Source organism: Vicugna pacos, chromosome 5, assembly GCF_048564905.1.
Source record: "Vicugna pacos chromosome 5, VicPac4, whole genome shotgun sequence".
Taxonomy (NCBI): Eukaryota; Metazoa; Chordata; class Mammalia; order Artiodactyla; family Camelidae; genus Vicugna; species Vicugna pacos.
In genome coordinates, this window is record NC_132991.1 from 53,479,579 (window position 1) to 53,507,001 (window position 27,423).

Below are 27,423 nucleotides of genomic sequence, written 5' to 3' on the forward strand. Positions count from 1 at the left end.
ATTTAAGACCCTTCCTAAGCCCTCTTATTTACAAACCCCTCTCCCATTTCACCTTCCCTGTTAGTAGTTACAGAAATGTTTTCTAGATTTTTCCTTTATTTAAATAAGCACGCCTCTCTTTGCATCTGTACCTAAATGTACATTTTCTGTGAAATTAAAATGATGCTATACATGTTTTCCAATTGCTTCTTTCAGTCTATCAGTCATGGAGATTTTTCTAGGTCGTTACACACACTCACATATCAAATCCATCTTATTCTTTTTAACAGGTGAATAATGTTCATTTGTTTGGTTAGATCATAATTTATATAGAAATTCCATCATTGGTGAAACTTTCTTGGTACCTTATTTCTAGAAAGGGAATGCTAGGTGCCGTTGGCAGAAGGAGGCATCCAGAGATATACACACTCTAATCTCTGGAATCTATGAATGTTACTTTGCAGATGTGATTATTAACTTATTCACCACAACTCAAAATTGAAATAGGAAGATTACTCTCGATTATCTGAGTAGGCCCTAAATGTAATTACAAATGTCCTTGTATGAGGGAAGCAGAGGAAGATTTTAGTATAGAAGAAAAAGGCACGTGATGACAGAAGCAGAGAGAAGCAGTGTCAGACAGATAGAGGATGCTGTGCCACTGGCTTTGAAGTAGGACAGGGCCAAAAGCTAATTAATACAGTTAGCTTCCAAAAGTTAGAAAAGGCAAGGAAACAGATTCTCCCCAGGAACCTCCAGAAGAAACCAGTCGTGCTGACAACTTGACTTTAGTCCTAGAATACTCACTTCCAATTTCTGGCCTCCAGAGCTATAAAAGATAAAATTGTGTTGGTTTAAGCTGCCAATTTTGTAGCAGTTCAGTATGACTTCTTCTGAACTTGATTGAATCTGCAAAGAAAGACCCTATTTCCAAAAAGGTCACATTCCTATGTACTGGAGGTTAGGACTTTAATATCTATTTTGGGGAACACAGCTCAACTGGTAACACTTGTTTAAAAAAAAGTCAATTCATCTGTAAGTGGTTATAAATTTCGATTTCTGGGAACTTGTCATTTAATGCTGGAATTTCTTCACACAGATTAAAAAATTCTGGCTGGATTTGGGATTTTAGGAAATCCCAAAGGAACAGGGAGGCTAGGTGGTTGTTCTGAGGATGTTTGGTATGGACCAGAGGGCATCTCATAAATTATACATGTAGCTTTTATAAAATTAGTAACTGAGCAAAACTAAACAACATTTATAGAATATGTGTGTGAGAGATTTGATTACGCTCTAAAGAAAAGCAGCAAAGCGGGGAGGAGGATGACAGCCGGGAGGGGGTAAGGAGGAACACACAGGCTTCTGCAAGTGTGGTGAGTTCACGAGTGTTTATTATTTGCCTCTTCATTTAATGCCTTTTGTACGCATTAATATACAACAAAACAGCAAGCATGAGTTACGCTTTAATGTAAAATTTGTGCCTATATAACACAAAATTTTTTTAAAAAATGGCACAGAGACGGTAGAAAATATGTTCTGAGACTGGAGATTCATGCACTAAGCTCAGAAATCAGTGTTGGAAAGTGGCACCATCTGTTTCTGCAAGCCAACTTTTCCAGGCGGTATTTGGAAAAGCTGACGGAATACAGAGCACTGGGTACAACTCACGCTAATTATGAAACCGTGAGTAAAATAACTTGTGCTCTTATAAAACTCAAGCATCAACAAATCGGGAGCAAAAGCATTCCCAGAACCACTGTTTCCTTGCTGTTTGATCCCATTACAAGCGAAATCCTTCTCGGAGAAGGCGAGTCTTCGCGAAGACTTTTGCCCGGTTCCAAAATGACGGCTCCGGCGCCCACAACTTACGCATAGCGCATGTCCGGAAGCTACGCAACCCCATAAGGTAGCGCGCCACTACCCGTGGGGAGAATTTCCGCCATTTTTGAAAATCGGGAAGGTCCGGGGCTAAGTGTCGTGCTGCTGCGATGGCAGCCTTTGCCGTGGAACCCCAGGCCCCCACGCTGGGTGAGTGAAAGACTGCTTTTCCTCGCTAGCTCTGCGATGCACACCGTAAGCTTGGAAGCGGGCACGTTTAAAAGGCAGTAGTCATGGGCTTTCGCCTGCTTATTTTAACCTCAGAGGGGGAGTCCTGGCTGGCCCCAGGCTCTTAGTCCGCTGCCTACTCGAACCTTCGCCACCCTGTCGCTACCAAGGCGACTCCGGGAAGCTGCGGACCCCGAGGAGGGCGAGGAAGCGGCCGTCTTGTGGTGACTGAACCGTTTTGTACCCCCCACATGCTAGAGCCAGACCTACCTTTACCTGTGACTCCGCCAGCGCGCGAGACCGGTACTGGGTTTTTCCCGGTCCGGGGAAGCGCTGGTGGGAAGGAGCTCACCTGTGAAACACGTGGGTGGGCGGTGCCCTGGAGTGTGGTTACTGTCCACCGCTGTTTGCACATCTAGGCTTCTAGTTCCTGTTTGATTATTACTTCCCTCTCCCGGGCTTTGCAGAAGAATCTGTCTTTACTGGAAGTTTGAATCGTGCGACATTAATTAACCAGGTGATGGTAGCCATTGAGATACTAGCTTTAATAGGAAGCCAGGAGTTCACTCGATTTGCTTCGCCTTTTTCTTGGGAAAGTGACTCAGTATTGTAGGAGGTCTTTTCCTCTAATCGGCCATGTAATTTTCTTTCCTTTTTTAAAAAAAATTCGTTGGCAGTGTTTAATGGAGAGCGTTGCTTAAATGTGTTCTTGTTGAAAAAAAATCTATCAAATTAACAGGATGTCTTTTTTTTGGTCTGCTGAGTTTTGGGATTTGTGAGAACTGTCAAAAATTTCAGAAGAGAAAATAAACCGTCTGCTGTCTTAGAGAAGTATTTGAGAATTCGATTACAACTTTCAGTTTGGAAAGGAAAGCAAGCATGATATGTATCTGTAGGATGAGTTTTATTAGTGTTGAAGGATATATAATGCCATGTTTTGTGCAAAATAAGTTTCTTTTAAGAGTAGTGTAATTGAACTGTTTTAGTTTAGTTATAAAATGCATACCATCAATGCAGATACTCTGCTACGTCTAGACTTATATACAGATGTTGGTCTAGGTTTTAATGTTATCTATGTTTTGTATTATTTTAGGGAGCAGAAAGCTATTGAATTCCAATTCTAAAGTTTTCTACTCAACAAAAACACTTTGGAGTGCATATTTCTTGGGGTTACAAGTATGAATCATCCCCTGGTCAGAAATCTGACATTAACTGATATTAATTGTTCATGTCCACATATGGCAGATATTACAGGTGAGGAATAAATATTATCCAGCACCTAATGGTATATTAAAACTAAGGGTTACTTCAACAAACAGTGCTACAGAACTAGCTGAGTTAGACACAGTACTTAACGTTTTAGGAATACAGACTGTAAAATGCAATTGAAGACTTGGAGGATCCATTGGTCTAGCTCTCTGACCGAAATTAGCTCGAGGGTTGAGTGGTTAGTGACAGTTCAATTAAGAGCCCTTTGTGCCCTCTTCACTCTGGTGCTTTCTACTGTGTCACACTGTGTATCCAAATGTGTCAGAAATTTTCTTGATTTAATTCTTACTACAGTTGCCATGTATGTATTTTTTTCTTTTGGGGCTGGGAGAGTGAAGGTAGTTGGTATCAAAAACTTTGTAATACATTTATTACTATGGGTTTCTAAATATATGTTCAGAATATGCTTTTGTTTAGACTTTTGGTTTGATTTTAGTGTTATGTAATAATACTGTGGTAACATCGTAACTAGCACTTTGACGTAATTACAATGTAATATAACTCTTCAGACCTTATGTCAGTATGTGGTATAAGGTATTATATATACCTTATATCAGTATTTCTGAATTTAATTTCCTTTTTCTTTTTTTATATGTTTGCATTGTTAATATCTAGGTCTACCATAATGAGAAATAAGAGGAAAAATAAATAATTGACAGCAATTGGATAGCAAGAAACATTTTTGAGGCTGTGTAGAAGTTAAGGAATAGTTAATAAAGATCATATAAATAACATACCAAATGTTTGACCTTTCTAAGTGCCATGAATCATATAGTTGAAAAAGTTATATTTTCATAAGCAGAAATTGCAAATTCTGCATGTTCACACCAGTCCCTCAGTTTTGGCTATTTTAAGAGACTACTAGAATAATAATCACTAGTATTTGGTTAGTGCATACTGTATACTAGGTTCCTGAGTTAAGTGCTTTACTTGCTGTAATTCTGATTAAAGCTTTGTGGATGGGTGCTACGGTTATGTACATTTGCTGAGAGATTTGAACCCAGGTCTCTGACTCTAGAGCCCATATTTTTCTTACTGTGCAATTTTGTTCTGAAATTAGAGTAAGTTATAGTTTCCTTCTATTCATAGTTGGAATAAGAATAATATCTATCCTATACATTGTCAGGATTAATTTTGAATTGATGATTGTGAAGTATCAGTTCTCTTTTTAAATGGATTTTCTATTACAGAGACTTTTATTGGTTATTTCTAACTTTAATATGAATAAATAATTTTAAAAAATGATCCAAAACATCACCTTTCCAGATTTTTTCAGTATGTTTCTAGTTGGGGTGCTAATCATCACTGTTATTTCATATGTGCTGTAATGTGTGCATGATTATACTTTTATTACAGAATGACCTACAATTTTTGTGTATAGGGAAAGAAAAATGGGACATAATAACATACTAAACCTACCGTGTTTGAATTGCTAAGACGTGTAACTAGTGCACCCTGTCCTTGTTTTCGGTTGTTACATAGTAGAAGCTCACCCAGAAATGGAAAGAAGTTATTCTGTATGTTAGGTTTTTTTTTTTTTTTAAGATAATAAATTAAAATTTAAAAATTTAAAAATAAGTGTTAATTCTTCAGTCTATGAAATAACATAAACAAAACGGCTGTCAAATGCTAATTTATTACCTGATTGTTGCATCTTTTTGTTAGATATTGTTACATTAAGTCCTTTCTTTGTATTTTGTTTTCTGATTCATCTAGGATCTGAACCAATGATGTTGGGTTCACCCACGTCTCCAAAGCCAGGGGTTAATGCCCAGTTCTTACCTGGATTTTTAATGGGGGATTTGCCAGCTCCAGTGACTCCACAACCCAGATCAATCAGTGGCCCCTCAGTAGGAGTAATGGAAATGAGGTCACCTTTACTTGCGGGTAGGTAAATTGCCGAAAGGAGTTTTATAGTACTATCAATACATGTACTAAAATTTTAAAAAGGGTGATGGTGCCACATTCACCCTCATCAACACATTTGTTTTAAAAAATTAAGCAATGCCTCATTTTTTTATTTTAAGATGATTGGAATAGAGGTGTAAGCAGTATGTTACTTTAATTGCAAGAATCACTCTCTAAAATATGCATATCACATTTCATTCAGTCTAAGATGCCATTGATTATAAAACTCACCATTATTTTAAGTACCACCAAGAAAGTAGAACACTAAATATGTTAAATTGACATTTTTGTATATACCCGTATTTCAGAGATGTTAAGTGTGTGTGTGTGGATGTGGGGGGAGAAATGTGGTTGTTAAACTTCAGCTGAATTCGATATAAATAATTCATCTCAAATATATTAATAGCAAATATTTGGTCAAAAGAAGTATAATTTGAAAATTTGTATATATGACTTCTGCTTTTACAGTGTGGTTAGTGAAAGGACTTACTCCATAAACTATGATTTGTAACTGTCAGCACAAAATATTGGTATCTAAATGAAACATGTATCTTTTACAGGACTTTTTTCAGAAACAAATATTTTAAAAGATAATTTGGAAGTTTTGATTATAAGGAGTGAGTGAGCTACAAAAATGGTTGAAATCTAACTGTGACCTATTAACCTTTTAATATGTTTAAATGGAAGTTCTTATTTTAATTGTCCCTAAGGTATTATTTAGGTTAAAGTGGTTTATTATCCATTTTTTTTCTTAGCATTGATTAGAGAGAATTAACATAAGTTATATTTGAAGTAATTCACTTGAGAACATTATTCTGGACAGATTTTTGTTTTTTATATATTGCAAATGTATTATTTTATTATTTTATTACTGTAGCTACCGTATATTGAGTATTTTTGAGCCAGGCTGTATGCTAAGCATCTTATATGCTATTTTCATTCTTTATCAATCTTAAAGTTGATAGGTGGTAGTATCCCTGTTTCTCAAAGGAAAAAGCGGAGGCTAACTGCAGTACAGAACTTGCTGAAGTTCACTGGGTACGAAGTGACAGCAGAAGTTAAAGCCCAGGTCAGGCTTGTACTAAAGCCTGTGCTCGAATCTCAACAGCTTATGCTGCACTGCCTAGGCTCAGACATTAGTCTTCCAGAGGGCCGGATCTTCATTACTTGGCATTGCTGATTCTCTTTCTGTCCCCCCAAATTGATCCTTTTCCTGTATATTTATTAGAGATTTAAATATATTTTTACTGTGAGAAACACGAATGAGAATCTGACAGTCAGATTCCACATTAGAAGATTATTATATTTACTCTTGTATACAGACTGGAGCTGTTTAATATCTACTTTTAAGTGAGAAATATGATCAAAGTTTGTATTGAAATGTTAAGCATTTTGTAGGGAAAACAAAAGTTATATGTGTTTACTAAAAACTAAGATTTATATTTACTATTTATTAAAAGTACAGTCTATGAATCACCAAAATTGGCACCACTGGGAGCTTGTTAGAAACTTAAAATCTCAGGCTCCATCCCACACAGTCGAATCAGAACCTGAATTTTAACAAGATCTCCAGATGACTTTGAGAAGAACTAAAGAGCTTAAGTCATTATTTTAATGTTACTAATTTAAACGATCTTACCAGAAGAATGGAGGATTTCTTTGTTTTCTCACCTGACTATGTTTTTTTGTACATTGTTAGGTGGGTCACCACCACAGCCAGTTGTACCAGCTCATAAAGATAAAAGTGGAGCTCCACCGGTTAGAAGTATATATGATGACATTTCCAGCCCAGGACTGGGGTCAACACCTTTAACTTCAAGAAGACAGGTGATATACATACCCTCATTCATGATCCATAGTTAATAATTTCATCATTTTGTGTGGCTATACAGTGAGGTCAGTAATTTGAAATGTTTCCCTGAGGTCTATTTTAGTGTAACTCTTTGCATAGAATAAGCATTAAGGACTGTTATTACAGAATCTACTTAAATTGTGTTTATCATGAAATATACTTAAAAATATAATAGAACTCAGATAATTTTCTCATATAGGTAATTCTGTGTTTTTTAAAGGTGTGCTTATTCACCTGTTCCATCCTACTTAATAAACATGTAGAAATGATTATCATTTGTCATTCATTGTTTAAAAATTCTGTGTTTATACACAATTTTGTGAAAGAAGAAACAAAGATTCAGGGTTTTATCTAGATATAGGGCACCTTGTAATGATTTGAGATCTTTATTTTAGGAATGGTTTTAATAATATAAGACCAATATCATTTTAGAGCTATGTTCACTGTTTATTTATTTTACTAAAAACGTTGCCTCCTGCATATTTATGAGCTAATGGTTTTGTGTGTTCTTGGTGTTGGTGTTCTGATGGTGTTATTTTCAGTCATAGATTGTGCAAGGTAGAGATTCTGTTCTGATGGGCCTGATAGCTACAAAAAAGTATCAGATACTTAGGAAGTACCTACAGTGCACACACCCTCATCTTGTAACTTCACGTGTATTACCTCATTTAATCCTCACAATGAATCTGTGAGGTAGCTCTTAGGAGCTTTATTTTATCATTTATCATTAAGGAAACTGTGACACAGAAAGCCTGAATAATTGGTAAAGGGTAAGGCAGCTAGTCTAGCAGAGTCAGGCTTTAAACCTGGACAATCTTGAATCTAGAGCTGATGTTTGTAAGAGCTATGTTGTGCTAGTACTACTATGATTACTCTTGATTGTCAGTTCAAGGGTAGTATGGATTTTTCTTTTAAGTAGGAAGTTTAATAGCTTTTATAGTCACAAGTTTTCTCTCCTTTTTCTGTTATGCTTAATAGGACATATAAGCAAAGTGTATCAGCTAAACTGATAAGTTCTTTGTATAAAGATTTTTCTGTTGTTTGATTTGGAGAAATATTTCATGGCCTTTCCATAAATCAAATAATTGTTGGCAAGTTTAAGAAAAGTAGAAAAATCTTTCAGTAAGTTTTGATTATAGACTTTATGTATCTGATATAGTATGCCTACTAGTCAAGCAAAGCAAAATTAATTCGTTGTATTACTTTCTCTTTCTAACATTTTACACCTGCCCTGTTGCTTACTATAGTAGCTTCTAGCCAAGTATGGCTCTTGACACTTGAAATGTAGCTGGTCCAATAGTTGATTGAGATATACGTGCTGCAAAATAAAAATCACTTGTGTGACATATGTTAAATTTTGACAGTCGTGTTATAAACTTACTAAGTCCAGCATTTTCTTGACTGGAGTATTTTTCTAAACGTTGATGGGTAAATCTGATGTTTAGTTTGTATGAGAACCACTGTCTTACAATTTTATGGCAGTTTTCATTACTCTTCTGATAATACATTGAAAAGAAAGGTAGTTTATAGTTATTGCTACGTTCAAAATGTTTAAAAATCTTATGGATCATAATTTGTAGAGAAAGTTGAAAGCTGGTAAGAGTATTATTCGATTAAAACTCAAATTAGTTTTGTCCACTGAACAGAGGTCAGTCTCTAATCAGAAGAGAAGTTGGCATTAAAAATCGAACAGTGCATTTTGTATCTCTCTTGACATTCTCTCAACATTTGTTTCTGGTTTTTGGATAATGGCCAGATTTTAGATTTTTGTAGTTTAATCAGAATCTGTTTTTGAAAAAAGCTCTCTCTCTATATTTACTTCTAAAGAAAGAGTCCGTTTCTTGTTCTTGATTGGATATTGTTGTTTTTGTTTGTAGAAAGACTTTTAACTGCTATAAGCTCTAATTCTCGTAGGTTTACAGGAACTAGGATTGATAGTTTTCCTGCTTGGTGACTTTCTACTAGTAGAGGCAGAAATAAGTTGTCTTTGATTGTGTAGACTGATTTCAGTCTAGTATTTCATGGTTTTTAAATGTCAATTTAAAAATAAAATTTTGACATCTTTCAATTTTTCTGTGTGAACTTGATGATTCTGAAGACTCAAGATTATCTCTGATACTTCAGATATTGTATCTTAGGAACTAAAAATAGCAGTGTTACCTTCTCCTAAAAATAGTATCTTTTTACCTAACAGAACTTTTTTTATGTTAAACATATAATAATATGCTAACAAGTTTGGCTTATTATATATATTAACTTAAAAAACACTTGAGAGTACTTTTCAGTTGTGAGCTAATAAGAGGGATTTCCAGTACCCAGTAGTCATTTAATTGTTGAATGAGGTCTTTCAACACTTACTATATTTATGTTATGCTTAGAACTTTGTATTTTTACCTTAACTCTTCTGTTTTCATGTAGGCAAACATTTCAGTAATGCAGAGTCCTCTTGTTGGAGTTATGACAACTACTCCTGGAACAGGTAAGCAATGCTTTTCAACACCAATGACTCTACTTTTTGTGTGAAGTTAATATAAGACTTTTGTTGGTAATTTCCAAAATTTTGTCTTTTACATTTCAAACTTGGAGAATTTCTCAAGTGTGAGTAACTTCCTTGAGGAAGGAATTATGTATATATTGATTCTTTTCTGAACTTATAGATAAGATGTGATATTCTACTGGAAAATACTCAGAATTTAAAAAATTATATATTTAATAATGTCTCCCGAGTAACTAAAAACTGTAATAAAAAAAGTTGTTGCAATTGGTAAGAAGAGGAATACAGAGACTGAATAGTAACGGTGTTTTGAGTGGTATCAATGCATAGCTACAAATTAAATGTCATTGACTATAAACAATCACTGATTATATGTCTTTTTTCTTTTAAGATTAGTGTTATTTTTATCATGATCAGCATCATAAGCACAACTCTTGTAACATATTCATATATTTATGATCAGATGTTCATTCAGCAAATATTTCAGCACATAAGCATGTACCCGGTCCTGGGAAACCGAACAAAATAGATAATCTTTGTTTTTATGGAGCTTACATTTATTTACAGAATTTACATTTATAAGTAAAACAAAGGTTATTAGAAGATAATGCATTTTATAGAGGAAAATTAAACAGCAAAGGGAAGTAGGGGTAAGGGCTTATATTAACTAAGGTAGTGTGTTAATTTTGCTGCCATAACATATTTCCACAAACTTAAAAGTGGCTTAAACAATTCAGATGTATTATTTTACAGTTCTGGGGGTGAGAAATCTGAAATGGGTCTCAGTGGGCTAAAATCAAGACATTGGTAGGCTGTGTTAACTTATGAGGCTCTAGGAGAATCTTTTCTTGCCTTTTCCATCTTCTAGAGGCTGCCCACATTTCTTTGCTTATGGTTCCCTTCCTCCATCTTTAAAGCCAGCAGCATTGCATCTCTCTGACCATTCTTCTGTAGTCAAGTCTCCCTCTCTCTCTTAAGGATCCTTGTGAATGCTTTGCGCCCTCCTGGATAATCCAGGGTAATCTCCCTATCCTGAGGTCTACTGGTTAGCAATATTAACATCTGCTACCCTATTCTCCTCTGCCATGTAATGTAACATACTCCCAGGTTCCAGGGAGAAGGACATGGACATCTTTTGTGGGAGAGGGGTGGATTATTATTCTTACTACAGATAGTTATGGGAAAAGTAGTATTTGGTCAAAAACAGTTAGGGAAAGTGTTCTAAACAGAGGAAATAGCAAGTACAAAGGCACCGAAGCGGTATTGTGTCTGAGGTGTTCAGACAAGAGTAAGAAACCTAGTATGAAATGGAGTGGGAGAATAGAAGGAAATGAGGCCAGAGAGGTAATGGGGGCTGATATAACAAGGCCTTGTAAGTCATTGTAAAAGCTGATCTTTACCCAGAAAAGGTGGAAAACAAACAGGATGATGAGACTGCTCCTGTGGTGAGAATAGTCTTTGAGGATAAGGGACAAGGGTGGAAGCAAGGAGACCAGACACTTGGCTACTGCATTAATCCAGGTAAGAGATCGTGGTGGCTTATGTATATAAAGGAAGGCAGGAAAGGAGGAAAAGAGGAACAACTGCCAAAAGTGATGGAACAGAAGAAACAGTAGGAAGACAGTAGACTTAAATGAACCAGATCAACAATTATATAGAACAGAATGTGCTAAACGTTCTGTTAAAAGGCATGATGGATAACAAAAGTAATATCCAATGACAAGTTAGATCTTTTTATCCTGCAAATCTCAATTTCTTCAGTCTGAGCCATCACTGGCAAATTTTAAAGTTTAGATTTCTACAAGCAGTTTGTTCAAGGCTATTTCTATTATGGCTACCAGATTTCTTCGAGCCTCCACCCACTGCCTGATTCCAAAGCCAGGTGCAGACTTTTAGGTATTTGTTATAGCAGCACCACTTGGTACCAAAATCTGTATTAGTTTAAAATTGTTGCCATAACAAGTTATCCCAAACTTAGTGGCTTAAAGCAACACAAATGTATTATCTCACTGTTTCTATAGGTCAGATCTCTGGGCACAGCTTGGTTCTTTGCTTTAGAGCTCAGGTGTTAGCAGGGCTGTGTTCTCTTCTGGAAGCTTTGTGGGTGAATCTGCTTCCCAGCTTATTCAGGTTGTTGGCCAAATTCAGTTCCATGTCGTTATGGGACCAAGGTCCCTGCTTCTTTTCTGGCTGTTGCCCGTAGGTTGTTTTCAGCTTCTAGAGGCTGCCCTTCTCCCCTGCTCATGGTTCCCATCCATCTTCAAAGACAGCCGTGGTAGATCAGGTCCTTTTTTATGCCTTGTATCTCTGTGAACTCTCTTCTGCTGTATCTCTGACTTTTCTGCCATCTGCTACTGTTAAGGGTTCATTTGATTACTTTGGGCTCACTGGAATAATCCAGGGTAATTCCTCATTTTAAGACCAGCTGATAAATAACTTTAATTCTATCTGCAAAGTCCTTTCACAGCAATACCTGGATTAGAGTTTGATTGAATTACCAATTAGTCAAACCAGGGGACAGAAACTTTGGGTCCATGTCTTTAGATTTCTGTCTGTGACATATATTATGGTGAAAAATCTAGGATGTCGATGTCACCTCTGTCTCAGTTACTTTACATAATACTTGAGGTGAAATGTTCTAGGGGAATTAGTTCAAGTTTTAACAGTCTTAATTTGATCAGACAAATAGGTAGATGACAGTGCTTTGTTTTGTGGCTATTTGCTACAGTAGCGACTATTTAGTTGAATCAGTAAGTGGTCCTAGAGACATTGAAAATGCAAAAATATGTAATGTTAAATAATGTATTTTATACTTTAAAGGATCTCTTAGTTGTCTGAAAGGCATGCATTATAATTCTTATTGCTGTCAAGTGGAAGAGCACGGGATTAAAATTAATTAAACCTCCTTTTGTTAATTTATTTTTTCCTAATACTGTAACTTCTATGAGTTTCTTGTACTTTTTGAAAACATGTATGAAAATAGGAGAACCATGATAAATACACCTGTCATAAATTGGCCACTGGAAACCACTGCTGCTTCTACTTTGAGTTTAGGTATTTATGTATAGAAAGTCTTAATGGGGCATAAGTGAAAAAGAATACTTTTGAAAAAAATGTGATGGGCGTGATGACCTATTATGCATGGCCGGTAGTAAACAAGAAACCGAAAAAAGGAATTGAGAAAATTGAGGGAGAAAATTTAGACTTTTCCCTTAGAGCTGTTTTTTTAGCCATAATTTTCATATTAAATGAATGAGAAGTTCTTGTATAATTTATAAATTTTAACTGTCTGAGATTGGAAACTTTTATAAAGAGACATCATGGGATCTAATGGCATGAGTGGTATTTTATGCTTAGGTCTTTTTATCTGATAAAGAGATTTCAGTTAGTTTTAAATTCTATAACTCATGTTAAGAATCTCTTATAGAGTCTTATTTCTGGGGCAGGAGAACCTTGGTCACATGACAGAGTGGGAAATCTGGATTAAAGAGTTTCAGAACTTTTCAACCAAGGTATATTATTGGCTCTGGTAAAGAATATTGAAAGTTTGCCCTATCTATCCCCATCCTCACCTTCAATTTTCTTCTGTTACTATTTAAATATTCCTTTACTTTTCATTCTTTAATTTAAAAAAAATTTTTGAGACATTCTTTCATTTATCTATCAGCTCTCTTCTCGAGTGGTATAGCCACTGATAGCCACTGAGTTAGAATCCTTAACAACATGTTAGCATGTTGTTAAAAGATTAAGTGTGGTATTTGGACTATAGCAGTTTTTGGCTACTTTTGTTGATGACAGGAACTCAGAATTCTGATAGTGTTCCAATAATGGTAGATAAAGGACTAATTTATCTGTGAGTGACCTTTCCCTGACACTTCTTTATCTGATCTGGGTTAGCTGATCCTTGTATGTGCTCCTGTAAAACTCTCTGCTAGGCTCTTATCTTTCTCTATTACTTGATTATGATCTTCAGGGCAGAAATTTCTTCTATATATCTTTATTGTTTACCACATTACAGAGCTGGGTACAAAGGGACCTCAGTAAATGTTGGTTGACTGAATAGATTGGTGTATGTAAGTTGTAGTGGGTTAAATGGTGCACTTCTGCAATGATATGTTCACATCCTAACTCCTGGAACCTTGATTATTGCTTTATGTGGCCAAAGGATAGAATTAAGTTAAGGATCTTGAGAGGGGTAGCTCTCAAGGAGAGTTTAGACTAGAGTTAAGGAGAGAGGCAGAGTGGAAGGTAATCCTGGTAACTACCTGGGTTGGCCCTAAATCCAATTACAAGTATTGTTAGAGGCAGAGAGAAATTTGACACAGACAGAAGGGACATAAAAGGAGAAGGTGAGAGACTGTAAACAGAGTGTTGGCTACTTTTCCTTTCTTGGATTGGCCTGCTCCCAAATCTCCTGTATTTTTACTTTACTTCCTTTTTACTTTACTAATCAAATTTTGTTTATATAAAAATAAACATAAGTGTTGTAGTCATAAGCCAATGAACACCAAAACTTACCAGCAGTCACCAGAAGCTACAAGGGGCAGGCAATAATTAGTGCCTTCAACAGGCGTTTGACTCTGCTGAAAACTTGATCTTGGACTTCTAGCCTCAATAAATTCTATTTTAAGCCACTCAGTTTGTAGTCATTTGTTACAGCAGACAGAGGAAACTAATACACATATATTGTGTGTTTTTGTTTTTTAACATTTTTTTATTGAGTTGTAGTCATTTTACAATGTTGTGTCAATTTCCAGTGTAGAGCACAATTTTTTAGTTATAGATGAACACACATATATTCATTGTTGCATTTTTTTCGCTGTGAGCTACCACAATGTCTTGTATGTATTTCCCTGTGCTATACAGTATACTCTTGTTTATTTACATCTCCTTCACATTATCTGAATATAATTAACATATATCAAACTTTATTCCTTTGTCAGTGTTTATATTATTATGATTATATAAACATTGTTTAGTGCTGCGCTAAGTAGTATATTATAATTCTTCCTGTAAAAATTTTTATTTTTCTTTAGTTAATAACTGTCTGTTTTCTGTCTGTTTAATTTTCTATGTGTCATCTGCTCCTTTTCTTTTAAGCAAATATTGTGCTGCTATGATACATATCTATCTTTTTTAAAATGCTCAAACATAGTGTCAAACACACTTTTGTTTTTGTTTTAAAATGAGAACTTCTCTCTTAGTTTCTCTTTTGGCTGTTCCCTATATGACCTTTATGCACAGCTATCATCCTAGGATTTACCTTAGTAAATTTCTAGAGTTGAGCTATTTTTCCTAGTTAGCTTGTTTTCTTCTTAGTTTATTCCCTAATTTTAGTGAAGAACATATTTGAGTAATTTTCTAGGAAAGCTTGCTTGGGAATTGAAATTGAGGGCTTTATGTTTAAAATGCTTTTTGTCTACCTTGAAGTGGATTGCTAGTTTTGCTGGCTATAGAACTTTAGGTTGGAATTTTGGAGGCATCATTCTTTTGTCTTGTAGCTTCTAGTGTTCTGCAGAAGTCAGTTGCAGTAATGATTCCTGAGTTGTGGTATGTGGCCTGGTTTCAAAAAATTTAAGATCTTTCTATGGTTAGTGTTTTCAATTTCACAGATGTACTTTGATGTGGGACTTTTTCATTTGTTTTGCTGGGAAATTGGTGGATCCTTTAAATCAAGACATCCTGAGTTCTGGGAAACTTCCCTGTATTTGATAATAGCTTTCCAATGTTTCCTCTGTTCCTCTTTCTGGGATTCCTTCTGTTTGTGAGAACTGCAGAGACTTCTAAATTTCTACTTTTTCTCCATTAAGATTACCTTTTATATCTATATTCTGCTTTCTGAAAGATGTTTCACAATCTCAGTTTCCAACTCATCTAATTTTTTGTTTTGTCATTTTAATTTCCAGTAACTTTTTTTGTTGTTGTTCTGTGAATGTACTTAAACATGTAGCATTATTGTTTCATGGGTAAAATAACTTATCAGTAAGATTAATATTGGTCTTTTAATCCTGCTCATCTTGTCTGTTTCCTTCTAGTTCTTGTTTTTTTCTTTTTTTCCACCTCTTCTGCCTTTCTTGGTGGAGGCATATTTATTGAATAGGCACCAAAAAGCTACTTGGAATCTGTTTGTGTGTGTTTTGTGTGTGTGTTAACTATGGTAGGAGTGGGGAAATTGGTGGAGAAAGGCTGTTTTTTCTCTTTTTGGGCTTCAGTGTAGGGGGGATTGGACAGTTAGGTAAATTTTTGTTGGGAAAATCTTTGATTTCAGCATATCTAGGTCTTTTTTCTCTTAAATTTCCCAAGGAAGAATTATTTAATATTCTAAGGTGGTGTTCTGAATATAGAAAGGAAGAAGTCTTCTTTTCAATGTGCAGATTTTCACTTAGTGTCTTATAGTTGTTCTCCTGTGACTGGGACCCATTGAGATTCTTCTTCCTCAGAGACTAAAGCTTTGGTCTCTTGGGAGTGGAGTGGCCAAGTGACAATCATCTGGTTGTATAAGGTGAGGAAAGGCTTGCCATCTTATCCCTTATTACACACGTTAAAACTAGTTTTCCTTGATTTCAACCAGGAGCCTCTTTCACAGCTTCTATCGTCTTCAAAACTTAAGACTTTCTAGAAAGACTGTCATTAGGTTGTCTGACAAGGATTAGAGATGAATACACATGTTCAGTTTGCCGTATTATTTTGGACATTGTTATATGCACTGTTCAGTATTATTCTGGTACAATGAGTTTGTCAAACTGAAAAGTGAGGAAACAGTCCCTATAAGATTGCCCCCCCTCTTCTGATGCCAACTGCAAGTTTTGGGGGGTACCCAGGGCAACCCTCACTTCAGACCTGCTGTCTGCAAATTCAGGTGTTGCCAGACTCACTGTAAGGTTTGATAATTCACTAGAAAGACTTAGGACCCACTGAAAGTGCTATACTTAATGTTACAATTTTATTGTAGCAAAAAGATACAAATTAGAACCATCTAAAAAAAGATTGTAGGAGGAAGTCTGAAGAGGGTCTAAACAAGAACTTCTGTAACATGTTACCTTCTGGGCATTGATATATGGCACAACACAGAGTCTTGCCAAGTGGGGAAGCTCGCTGGAACTTCCATGCCTTGAGTTTTCACTGGAGCTTCATTACATAAAAACGATTGATTGAATCATTGATTGAGTGACCAAACTCAGTCTCCAACCCTTCCTCTGCCCAGAGGTGGGATAATATCATTGACTCAAAGCTACAACCTTTTTATTATGTGGTTGGCTCATGGTTTGGTTTTTGTGGCATGACATGCCCTCACCATGAGCACCTTGTTAGCATAACTATCAGATGTTTTTGAGGTTGAGGAGCTTGCAAAAACACTCCTTTCCCTGGGGAAATTAAACTAGAGTTTAGAGGTTGTCTTCCAGAAACCTGACAAAGGCGAGGCATCTCTTTGGGCTGAGGCCAAATTCTTTATTATACATTGTGCTACGTTGTTTCATGGTAAGAAGGTAACAACACTGCCAGGAACCTCTTTTTTTTCCCCCTCCAAGTTTCATATTGCCATGTATCTGTTTTAAATTTCGCACTCTTTATGTCTTTTATTTTCATTTAGGTTTGTGGTCTGTTTTGAAATAATTGAATCTGGTCTTTAATTGAAGACATTTTCATAAAGAGTACTAAGTTATTTTGCCCTCCACTTCAGTCTGATCTTAAGAAGACTGTTGGAATAGTGATTTACCAAGGGAAATACATTACAGTTCAATTTGATATGGTTTGATAGACACACTTTATTTTCATCTTATAAAGTATTGCATGTGAGTACCAGAAGTCTGATTGAAAGGAAGTAAAATCAGTGGAGCAATGAAACATTAACAAGGTGGGGGGCAATTATGCTAAAGTTATGTAAATAGTTTTAGATTACAAGTAATTATGTTTTTCAGAGTAGTTGACAGGGCAAAAATTAGACTGCTTATTTGTTTGAGACTTAATTTTGATTTGCTTTATTTTTAAAGGTCATAATGTTTGTCTCATTTTGAGCCTTGATTTAATTTCTTGCTTGAAGGTTATCACATGATGTAGCAAAACTAAATTGTACCTTTCTAATGGTAATACAGGACATAATAATTTTGAATTGGTTTCAGATTTTATTCTCAAATATCTTTTACAATCTTTTCTATGTTAAAGGCATGTCTTTGTAGTAAGAACTAAATTTATTTGAATATCTTTTGCATGCTTTTCTTTATTTCCTAGAGAGTTGATAAGTTAGTTGTTTAGCAGACAGTTGTCAAAGTGGGGTGTTTCATTTTAAATCAGCCTTACTTTAGAAATGTTTTGTACCTATTAAATGCATCTATGATGATGAGGAAGAAGAATAATTGCTAGGAAAAAGAAATTGCTAAATGTGTTATAGTATGTATGCAGCTTGACATTCTTTTCAGTTATTTACTTTATATTGTCTCTTTTAAGCATGAACTCAGTTTTAAAATTGGATAAATCTATAAGACTGAGCCATCTAATATACTAGGATTCCATTTCCTTCTTGTATATCTTTTTGTTTTCTCTAGAGTTAATAACCTTATGTATCTTCATTTACTTGATTACTATTATAAAAATAATTAAATATTCATTTCTCAAGTTTCTGTCTGCTAAATTGTTTTTAGACTGGTTACTAGACAGCTGAACATAAATAGTCAGTTTTGAGCATCATTTTTTTTTTCCAGTAGTCTAGGATAGTGTTCTGTGTTAAATAGATTTTTTAGTAAGCCTAATAGATTTTTGGTGATCTGAAATGTATTGTTTTCTTAAGGAAAGGCTACATTAGTGGATTAAATTAGATTAATTCTGGTTTCTAAATTTGAGTCCAGACTAAGTAAAGGATTCAAATTGTATGGCAAAAAGAGTTAAGAATTTTGAAATCCTTAGATGATCATAGTTTTCCTTTTTAGCTAAAATCACATTGTTGCATTATAGTTTTTACTTGATTGATGCCTTTAACTTTTAATTCTGTTGAGGGTATAGTTTTGGTTTTGTGCTGTTTGGAGGCAAGAGAATGGACATCATTCCTGGAGGTCTTTTGTTTTAGACTTGACTCTCAATATATTTGTGCTGTTGATGCAAAAGAATAATTATACCAAGTGCATCACTTATAGAATTGAAGTTATGTATTATTAAAACAGTTAACTTCTGTGAGTTCTTTTCTATCTAATATTCCATTTGATTCTTGGAGTAACAGATAAGTCTTCTGTTATAGGTTAATTTATGGATATAATAAAGGGAAACAAACATTTACTTATTACAGGTTTATGGAGATTTAGTTGATATTGTGGAGTTTAAATTATACGGTGTGTTGATTGGATACACTTACTTTACAAAATGACAGTAGTATTAGCGTTAGCTGACACTTTCATCATGTTACTTAATTACCATTTCTCTTCTGTGGTGAGAACCACAAGCTACTCTATTAGTGGCTTTTGAGTGTATCATACAGTATTGTTATTGATAATCACCATGCTGTACTTTAGATCCCCAGAACTTACTTATCTATGACTGGAAGTTTGTACCCTTTGACTAACAACTCACCAAACCCCTCATCCTCTAGCCCTTGGTAACTACAACTCTGCTCTCTTTCTGTGAGTTTTTCTTTTTTACATTTCACATATAAGTGAGGTGATTTATATCTGTCTTTCTCTGTCTGACTTCTTTCACTTGACATCATGAACATCATGCCCTCAGGGTCCATCCATATTGTCACAAATGGCAGGATGTCCTTCTTCATGACTGAATAATATTCCATTGAATGTATGTACCACATCTTCTTTATCCATTCATCCTTTGGACCCTTAGATTGTGTCCATATTTTGGCTGTTGTATATAATGCTGCAGTGAACATGGGAGTGCACATATCTCTTTGAGATCCTGTTTTCATTTTCTTTGGATATATACTCAGATGTGGGTTTGCTGGATTATATGGTAGCTCTATTTTTCAATTTTTTTGAGGAACCTCTATACTGTTTCCCATAGTGTGTGTACCACCTTATATTCCCACCAACAGTGCACAGGGATTCCTTTTTCTTCAAATCCTTGCCAACACTTATCTCTTGTCTTTTTGATAATAGCCATTCTAAAGAGTATGAGGTAATATCTCACTGTGGTTTTGATTTGCATTTTCCTGATGGTTGGTGATGTTGAACACCTTTTTTTGTACCTGTTGGCCATATATATGTCTTCTTTGAAAAAATGTCTATTCAGTTCCTCTGCCTATTTTTTGATTTTTTGAAGTTTTTGCTATTTGTATGAATTTCTTATATATTTTGGATATTAACCCCATCAGATATGTATATACATACATATTCCTTATCACCCACCTCTGCTTTATTATTTTTTTTCTATGGGATTTTCTGTTTTCTAATATGCTAGGTGTTTACTTGTCTCTTTTCCAGTAGAAGTTAAGCTCTATTAGAGATTTTCCCCCCTTTGATCTATCTTGATCACTACTGTATTTAATACCTGGAATGATGTTTGATGCATATTTAAGTGCTGAAAAAATATTTCTTATATGAGTGAATCATTATTACTACTCCAAAGATGAAAGGAAAATAGTTTCTGCTTCTCAGAAATGTGTGGTCTCAATAAGAGAGAGCCTCTGAGACAAAATGAACACATAAAGTATTTAGCTTGGCTTGTTGGACATGAAGTACTCATTAATTGGTAGTTGTTTTTGAAGGATAAGAGAAGAAAGAACAGAATCAGACAGTTCAAATAGAAATGACCTGAATAAAAAGAAAAATGCATTCACATCTTAGGGACTAGGGTGGATACTGTTTAGGGGCATATTGGAAAAATAAGGTTGGGACTATATTGTGGAGGCTAAGGCATTTGGAGTTTTGTGTGTGATGAGGAGTTATTATTTTTAAAGCAGAGGTGCCATGATGAAAGCAGTAGGTTTGGAGGATGAGTCCTTGAGGTTAACTGGAGGTCCTTCTGGTGCAGGCTTAACTGGAAATTACTAAAGCATTTAGCAAATTTATAATAAATAATAAAACATTTGAAAAATCATAAGTTATGATCAAATTTTGATGACTTCCTCACAGATTGGTAGTATATAATTATCATTTGATTATAGTATGTATTTTGAATTATTTATGCAGTTGCCAACTTTTAATATACTTTTTCATTTAAAAACTAAGGCTTTGATTTAAAATAAACCTAGATGTTTATATCAGTTAACTAACTTACTAAATATACTAATATAGGGCAAAGTATGTTTAGTCCAGCAAATATTGGTCAACCACGAAAGACAACGTTATCTCCTGCCCAGATGGATCCTTTTTATACTCAAGGAGATTCTCTGACATCTGAAGATCACCTTGATGACACTTGGGTGACTGTGTTCGGGTAAGGTTTCTGGATCATTTACCTTAAAAAAATTTTTATAACAAATATTATCAAACATATAAACATTTTAAAAAATTGTACAACAAACACCCATATACCCACCTAGATTCTCCAGTTGCTGACAGTTTGCTACATTTTTGTGTCTACTGTTCCTTTTTTGTTGTTGTTGTTAGGTTTCAGAGTAAGTTACAGACATCAGTACACATCACTTCGACGTTTCAGCATGTATCTTTTTAAGTAATGTTCAATTTTTGTAAGATTTTCCCATCATTTATCTGTCTCTTATCAGATTATTTATCTTCATATTCGCTGGTTATTGGAAGAGGGTCACCCCCTTTAGAATTAGGAAGCCCCCTTCTCTCTTATTAGTGGCTGTGTCTGTGTTCATATTGGGCTTAAGCAGTTTTGAACTAACAAATTGAATTTCATTTGTGTAACACATACATACTATGTCACAGGGTTGGTACTTTCTAGTTAGAGAATATTGAATATTAATAGAAATTGTGCATGACAGTCCTAGATGCATTTTGAATAGATTTTTAGATCTAAAAAAATTACTTTAAAACATCTTAGAGGCCATATTGCATTGTTTACAGATGAGGAAACTGAAGTATAGACCAATTAAGAGATTTACTCAGAGGCTTACATCTAGTTATTAGTAAAGCTTCAGCAAAAACCTAGGTCTTTTATTTTCAGGCTGTTATTTATACTGTCTACATAATGTTGGTTTCTGAAAGTGTGACATCATACTGATACTGGACCTTACTATATTTAGTTTTAGGGTAAAAAATATAAACGGTACAAGTTCCTTGAAGGAAGAACCATGCATAGTAAATATTAGTGGACTTTATATATTCAATATGCTTAAATTTTTAAAATTCAAAAGAATATAGTAAAATTTTTCCTTGCCACTTTTTTCCCTAGCTACAGTTTTTCTCCTTGTAAAGCAATAATTGCCACCTGTTTTTTGTGTGACCTTCCAGAGAGATTATGTATTACTGATTCTGTTTAGGTAAAAAGCAGGGTCGCTGCTTTCCCTTGTTCTCCAGGAAGCCCATGCTAAAGCCCTGTATTCATAGCAGTTAGGCTGGCTGCTGCTGCTTTTCCCCCTTGTTTTGTATTTAAATTTTTGCATTCTCTAATGAAGTAAGTGGCTGTATGTGTTTGAACATGCATGTCTCTCAAGTCTGTTTTCAGGTTCAGTAGTAGTGCTGTCACTTTTAAGATTTCTCAGTAATTGAATAAATTACTTGAAGTACTTCTGCTAATCCTTCACTTTAAAGACATCCACTTTGCTAGCTATTTATTTTCTGTTGGTTTTATGTTTTAGTAACCCTGTATATGAGTTTAGTTGCAAGAATGGAAGCATTTTCTTCTAAGGGATAAAATATTTTGGTCATTTATAGGCAAGTACATCTAAAATACATTATGTATGTTCTTTCTTTGCTAATTTAACTTTTTCTTGCTGACTCAGGGTTGTCGTGAAGTATCATTTATTGTTTTAGGGTGATTCTTTGACAGGATATTGAAATATTTCTACTCAAAGTGGTCCTAGACTCTTAGAATTAAGTTTTATTGATCAGAATTATGTTTTATTTCTCAAGTACCTCCCTCACTTCCAACCATTATTTCTCCCTTTCAGTTTTTTTAGTTCTGCTTTGTAGCTATCCTGACTCATTTGTTGTTTTACTTTGGGTTTTCTTTCAATATTCAATGTAAGAAATCTTATGTCCATACTTATATAACATAAAATAAATTTCCAGTCCTAAATGCAATGAGTATTTTAGTCACAGATTTTACTGTGTCGAGTTTCTCATTTATTTTTTTGACTCACATTTGTTTTCTTTAGGGTTCTAATCCAAGCTCCAGATAACTCAAGTTACTAGTTAAGGAAACTCCAGATTTTCAAGTTGAAAATAGATTATTGTAATATCCAAACCCTACAGAATTTATAAAGAAGAAAGTAAAAATCATTTAGAATTTTGTCATACAGAGGTGTGGCTATTAAAATTTTGGTAGCCATCTTTTGAATTGTTCATTTACCATTGATACTGGTTCTGACTATTTTTGTGTCATGACTACATTTCTGAATTTCAGGTAGTGCTCATTACATATTGATATTACTATGTAATTTAAAATTCTTTCCCTTTTAATAACAATAGTAGTATATCTAAGTATTTCTCTCCCCCCGCCACATGTCAAATAAGTTATACACAGAACTGCAACTTCATAGTTCTTTTCTATGGGTTATGATAATGGCAGTGAGAATGGGATTTTAGAGTTGGAATCTGGGGATGGAGGAAAATGGCTGAGTCAAAACTAATTTTAACATATTTGCTTTTGAGTGATGGGCAGATAAATAGATTTAGCTAATATAGGGGAAAACAGGATGAACAAGGGTCTCTTATTAATATTCTAGACAACTGGGGGCAGTTTATCTTGAAACACTTTTAAGTATGGCAATTTGCATTTCTATTTATTATGAAAGTTGACCGGACAACTTTTTTTTTTTTCCCCCAAGGTTTCCTCAAGCATCTGCTTCTTATATATTATTACAATTTGCACAATATGGGAATATCTTAAAACATGTGGTAAGGCTTAATTCTTTTCAGTTCAAGATTTAGGCTGGAAAGATAAGCTGTGAATTGAGGGAAAACTTTGCTGCTGAATGCTGTTTGTTTTTTCCAAACTTAAAAACTTTTTAAAGTTTTCCTAGAATGTATCTGTCTGGAAGGTTGGAAGTTGCGTAGTATTTGATTAAAAGGGATAAAGAGAGGAGATAAGCAAGAGAATGAGAGTTTTAGGCTTTCGCCCCGTTTAAAAATAGTTCACAGTCGTAAAAGATTATGTCGGGTATTATATTACTGTTTTCCAATTTGAGCTTGTTTTATTGGGGGATAAAGAAAAAGGGAAACATTTCTGACCAAAGAGTTCTTGAAGCTTTGTTAGCTTATAGAGAGCTTAAAAAAAAAAAAAACTATCTTAACCTTGTGCAAGTTATAAGTAACAAACCTTTTTTCTGTTACTAGAGATTGATTTAACTCTGACACAAAATCAGATTAATGAATACAGTTTTAAAAAACTTCGCAGCAAGTGTTGTTAGACCTTTTTGTAAGAAACAGTTATCTTTTGAGAATTACTTTACTTTCAGAGAATATTTGCTACATATTCTTTATATAAGAGACTTGAGAACTAGTTGGAGATTAGTGAAATTGTTTAATAGGATTTTTGTTGAATTCTAGTATGCAGCTTTTTACAGAGCATCAAATAAAAAGTAGAAGCAGATTTATCTTTCGTATGTTTCTGTTTTATAATAGAACTCATTAAGTTTAAATTTTTATGTGCTTTATATTTTATTTTAAGAGGAGACTTCATTTTTTGCAGATGTCCAACACAGGAAATTGGATGCATATTCGTTATCAATCTAAACTGCAGGCCCGGAAAGCCTTAAGCAAAGATGGGAGAATTTTTGGAGAGTCCATCATGATTGGTGTAAAACCATGTATAGATAAAGTAAGTTATTGCTCATGTTAGGAAAATAGCTTACTCTATACAAAGAGCACAGATCTCAGTACTAACATTGGTGTTATGTCACTTTGCTTCACTGTGCCTCTCTTGTTTCTTACAAGATGTGATGGATGATATTATAGTATTCTTTTGTGGTGAGCCAAAGATACTTAGTCACAAGACTTTAGAATTTAGAGGTAACACATGCCAGCCCTTTCATTATACTGATACAGAGGTCAAGAGGACTCAGGTAGTTTTTCCAGAGTTGTGAAACATGAGGCCTACATTCTAGGTCTTTTAACTTTCAACCCATTCCGTTTTTCACGGAAAGCAACATCAAATTCTTTAAGGACTTTAAAGGAGTGCTGCTATTTCAGAATGAAGTATTTCATATGAATGTTAACTGAGGATTAACTTTTAAAAGGCTGAAGCTTTTTATTAATCATTTCTATTTTTAAAATACTTAAAAATTGATATGTATTTATATACTTATGAAATAATTCTGAGCACAATTTAAACTTTTCTCTGTGACTTGTAAAATCATCATCGTTCTTTAAGTAGATACATGTGAACTTCTACTGCCTACCAGGTACTGTTTTTGGTGATTATAGGTACACATTAGTACATGAAGCAGACCTGGGTCCTATTATCCTAATCTAGGATGGCTGAGTAGTTGTGTAATTATTATATTGTGCTGTAACAGATGTTTGCAGAGGCTAGAGGAAAATTTGGGGTTACTGGGTACTAAATAGTATTGGACTTTAGTCCCCAAACCCCCTCAGTTTTCCCAAGAATTCTTTTTTTCTTTCTTGCTGATTTTCCTTAATGTTTACTTTTGAGAGCCTATGTTGAGGATATTTGAGACCACTGAAGTGGGATTTCAGGCTGGGCATTAGATCTAAGCATTAGCTCTACTAGCTAATATGCATGTATTGTTATCAAGCCTAAAATTATTTGAAAGGTTAATTAAATAAAATATGCTTCTTTTAATAAAGTTTTCTTTGTAAGTAGGATGTAATAGTGGGTAATACATATTATGTTAATAAACAGAGTTCTTCGTTTTTATTTCTCCAGAGTGTTATGGAAAACAGTGACAGGTGTGCTTTATCATCTCCATCTGTAGCCTTTACACCACCAATCAAAACCTTAGGTACACCAACCCAACCTGGGAGTACTCCTAGGATTTCTACCATGAGACCTCTTGCTACAGCATACAAAGCTTCTACTAGTGATTATCAGGTATTTTAAGGATTGAATAATGGGATATACTTAAAGGCTGCAGTGCATAACGTGTTTAACTTTTTCATTGGATTGATTTGTATGCCATTGAATGTTTCCTACTGAAGTTGATTGCCTTGATGAAACCTATAAACTTTGTCTTTTAAAATTTCTTATTTTAAAAATTAGGATTTTGGCCAACTGGAAATTTGTCTTGAATTCTTAAAAAAATTCTTTGCCATTTTAAAAAGCATTTTGGGAGTTTGCTGTTTTAGTTTTTTCTACATTATGTTTGCATACATGAAAAGTCTCTTGTGGACATCTCTGGCATGAGGCAATGTTAACATTCTGTTAGACTGATGACTAAATCTGGTGGTATCACAAATAAGGAACCTCAGGTTGGAACTGAAGAATGATAGAAGTATTATGACTCTCATTCAGTATGTTATTGTCCCCCATTTAATTAGCCAGGAGTTCTGAACTTACCTAGCTGCAGACATGGCTCCTGAGACAGCAAATAAAATACTTGTGCTTTAGTAGGGCAGTTTGACTTCCCCTGAAATTTGGAGATCATTCAAGAACTGCTTTTTTTTTTTAGATTTTTTTTTAAACCAGTTCTTTAATGTCCTCATCTCTTATAGTTTTTGCGTTGTTTGTTCAGTTTACTAATTTAAGCAGGTGTAATTTGCCTTGCCTAAGGAAAACAATTTTGCTATTTTTAAAAAAATAAGGATGTTCTAATTAAATCTATATTTTAATCTTTAAATATACAATTTCATGCTACAAATGCATTTTACTGTTCAGCTCTTTTAAATTAGCCGTTAACTCTAGAATTGACTATGACCCTAAAGAAATCATAACCTAACAATTATGTGTGTGTTTTTTAATAGGTTATTTCTGACAGACAGACACCAAAAAAAGATGAAAGTCTCATATCCAAAGCAATGGAATACATGTTCGGCTGGTAGTAAAGTAAGAGCTAAGAACTCAACTACAAAGGAGAAGGCTGCTACTCTAAGAACCAGTTATCAGGTTACTGCTGGGTGTTCATCGGTTAGTTATATAACCACTCTTGGCAGTGTCATACAGCTGTCTCGTACTTCCTTTAGAAGCCTTTTTCTTTAAGGATACAGCAAATTTGTAGCTTGCACTTTAAAAGATGTTTGAGATACATTTTAAAGAAACAAAAAAATCCCTGTAAATAAGATTTTGTGCTTTCTGTGATAGTGCATGCTTAAGCACAAAAAACTCAGCATTGATTACTGTAAATTACACAGCTGAGTTTGTAGTGAAGCTTTGTCGTCTTCGTGAGTTGATGAGGTAAATTTCATGAAGGGTAACTGTACAGCTGCTTCTAACAAGACACAAAGATGATAATTAACACTTTGAATTATGGTCTTTTAATTTAGATGATATTTAATATTTTAATTATCCTTGTTTATATATGTCCTGTCCTGGATTGTCATCTTTCAGCTTGTAAGACCAAAACAGTCTTTTTAAAAACCTTCTAAAGTTTCTTGATAATAAACTTGTCAATTATATGTATTGAGCAGTTTTTGAAAGTGTGATTTATTAATTACTGCAAAAAGTTTGAAGCCTTCACTGAAACAGATAAAATGTCATGTACCTCCTCTCTGTAATCCAGCTTTAATAACTGTGTAACCGTAACTATTTTGCTATACTTGTTTTTTCTCTCACCCTTTTGTTTAAAGCATATTTCAGATGTGATATTAACTTAAATACTTGAGGATATATCAGAAAAGAACATTTCCACATG

General features: G+C 34.5%; 1 protein-coding gene across 4 annotated transcripts; it reads left to right on the forward strand.

The window, feature by feature from the left end:
• Positions 1-1,870: 1,870 nt before the first annotated feature.
• On the forward strand, positions 1,871-27,195 carry NUP35 (nucleoporin 35). 4 transcript variants are annotated; one of them, XM_072961252.1, is made up of 10 exons: positions 1,900-2,007; positions 5,011-5,181; positions 6,902-7,029; positions 9,473-9,533; positions 10,953-11,069; positions 20,780-20,921; positions 23,443-23,512; positions 24,306-24,434; positions 25,503-25,667; positions 26,537-27,195. In XM_072961252.1, the coding sequence occupies exons 1-10, from the start codon at positions 1,968-1,970 to the stop codon at positions 26,612-26,614; spliced, it is 1,101 nt and encodes a 366-aa protein (XP_072817353.1). In that variant the 5' UTR covers positions 1,900-1,967; the 3' UTR covers positions 26,615-27,195. The 4 variants fall into 4 exon arrangements, with proteins under 4 accessions (XP_006210301.1, XP_072817353.1, XP_072817352.1 ...); XM_072961251.1 differs by lacking the exon at positions 1,900-2,007 and adding an exon at positions 3,151-3,279; XM_006210239.3 differs by lacking the exon at positions 10,953-11,069 and having other exon boundaries at positions 1,871-2,007.
• Positions 27,196-27,423: the final 228 nt, after the last annotated feature.

Coding starts and splice junctions, on each gene's coding strand:
- NUP35 (XM_072961251.1), top strand. CDS start 3,204: ATGAATCATCCCCTGGTCAGAAATCTGACATTAACTGATATTAATTGT. Junction 9,534..10,952: donor GACAACTACTCCTGGAACAG/GTAAGCAATGCT, acceptor ATCTTTACCCAG/AAAAGGTGGAAAACAAACAG. Junction 24,435..25,502: donor TAAAACCATGTATAGATAAA/GTAAGTTATTGC, acceptor TTATTTCTCCAG/AGTGTTATGGAAAACAGTGA.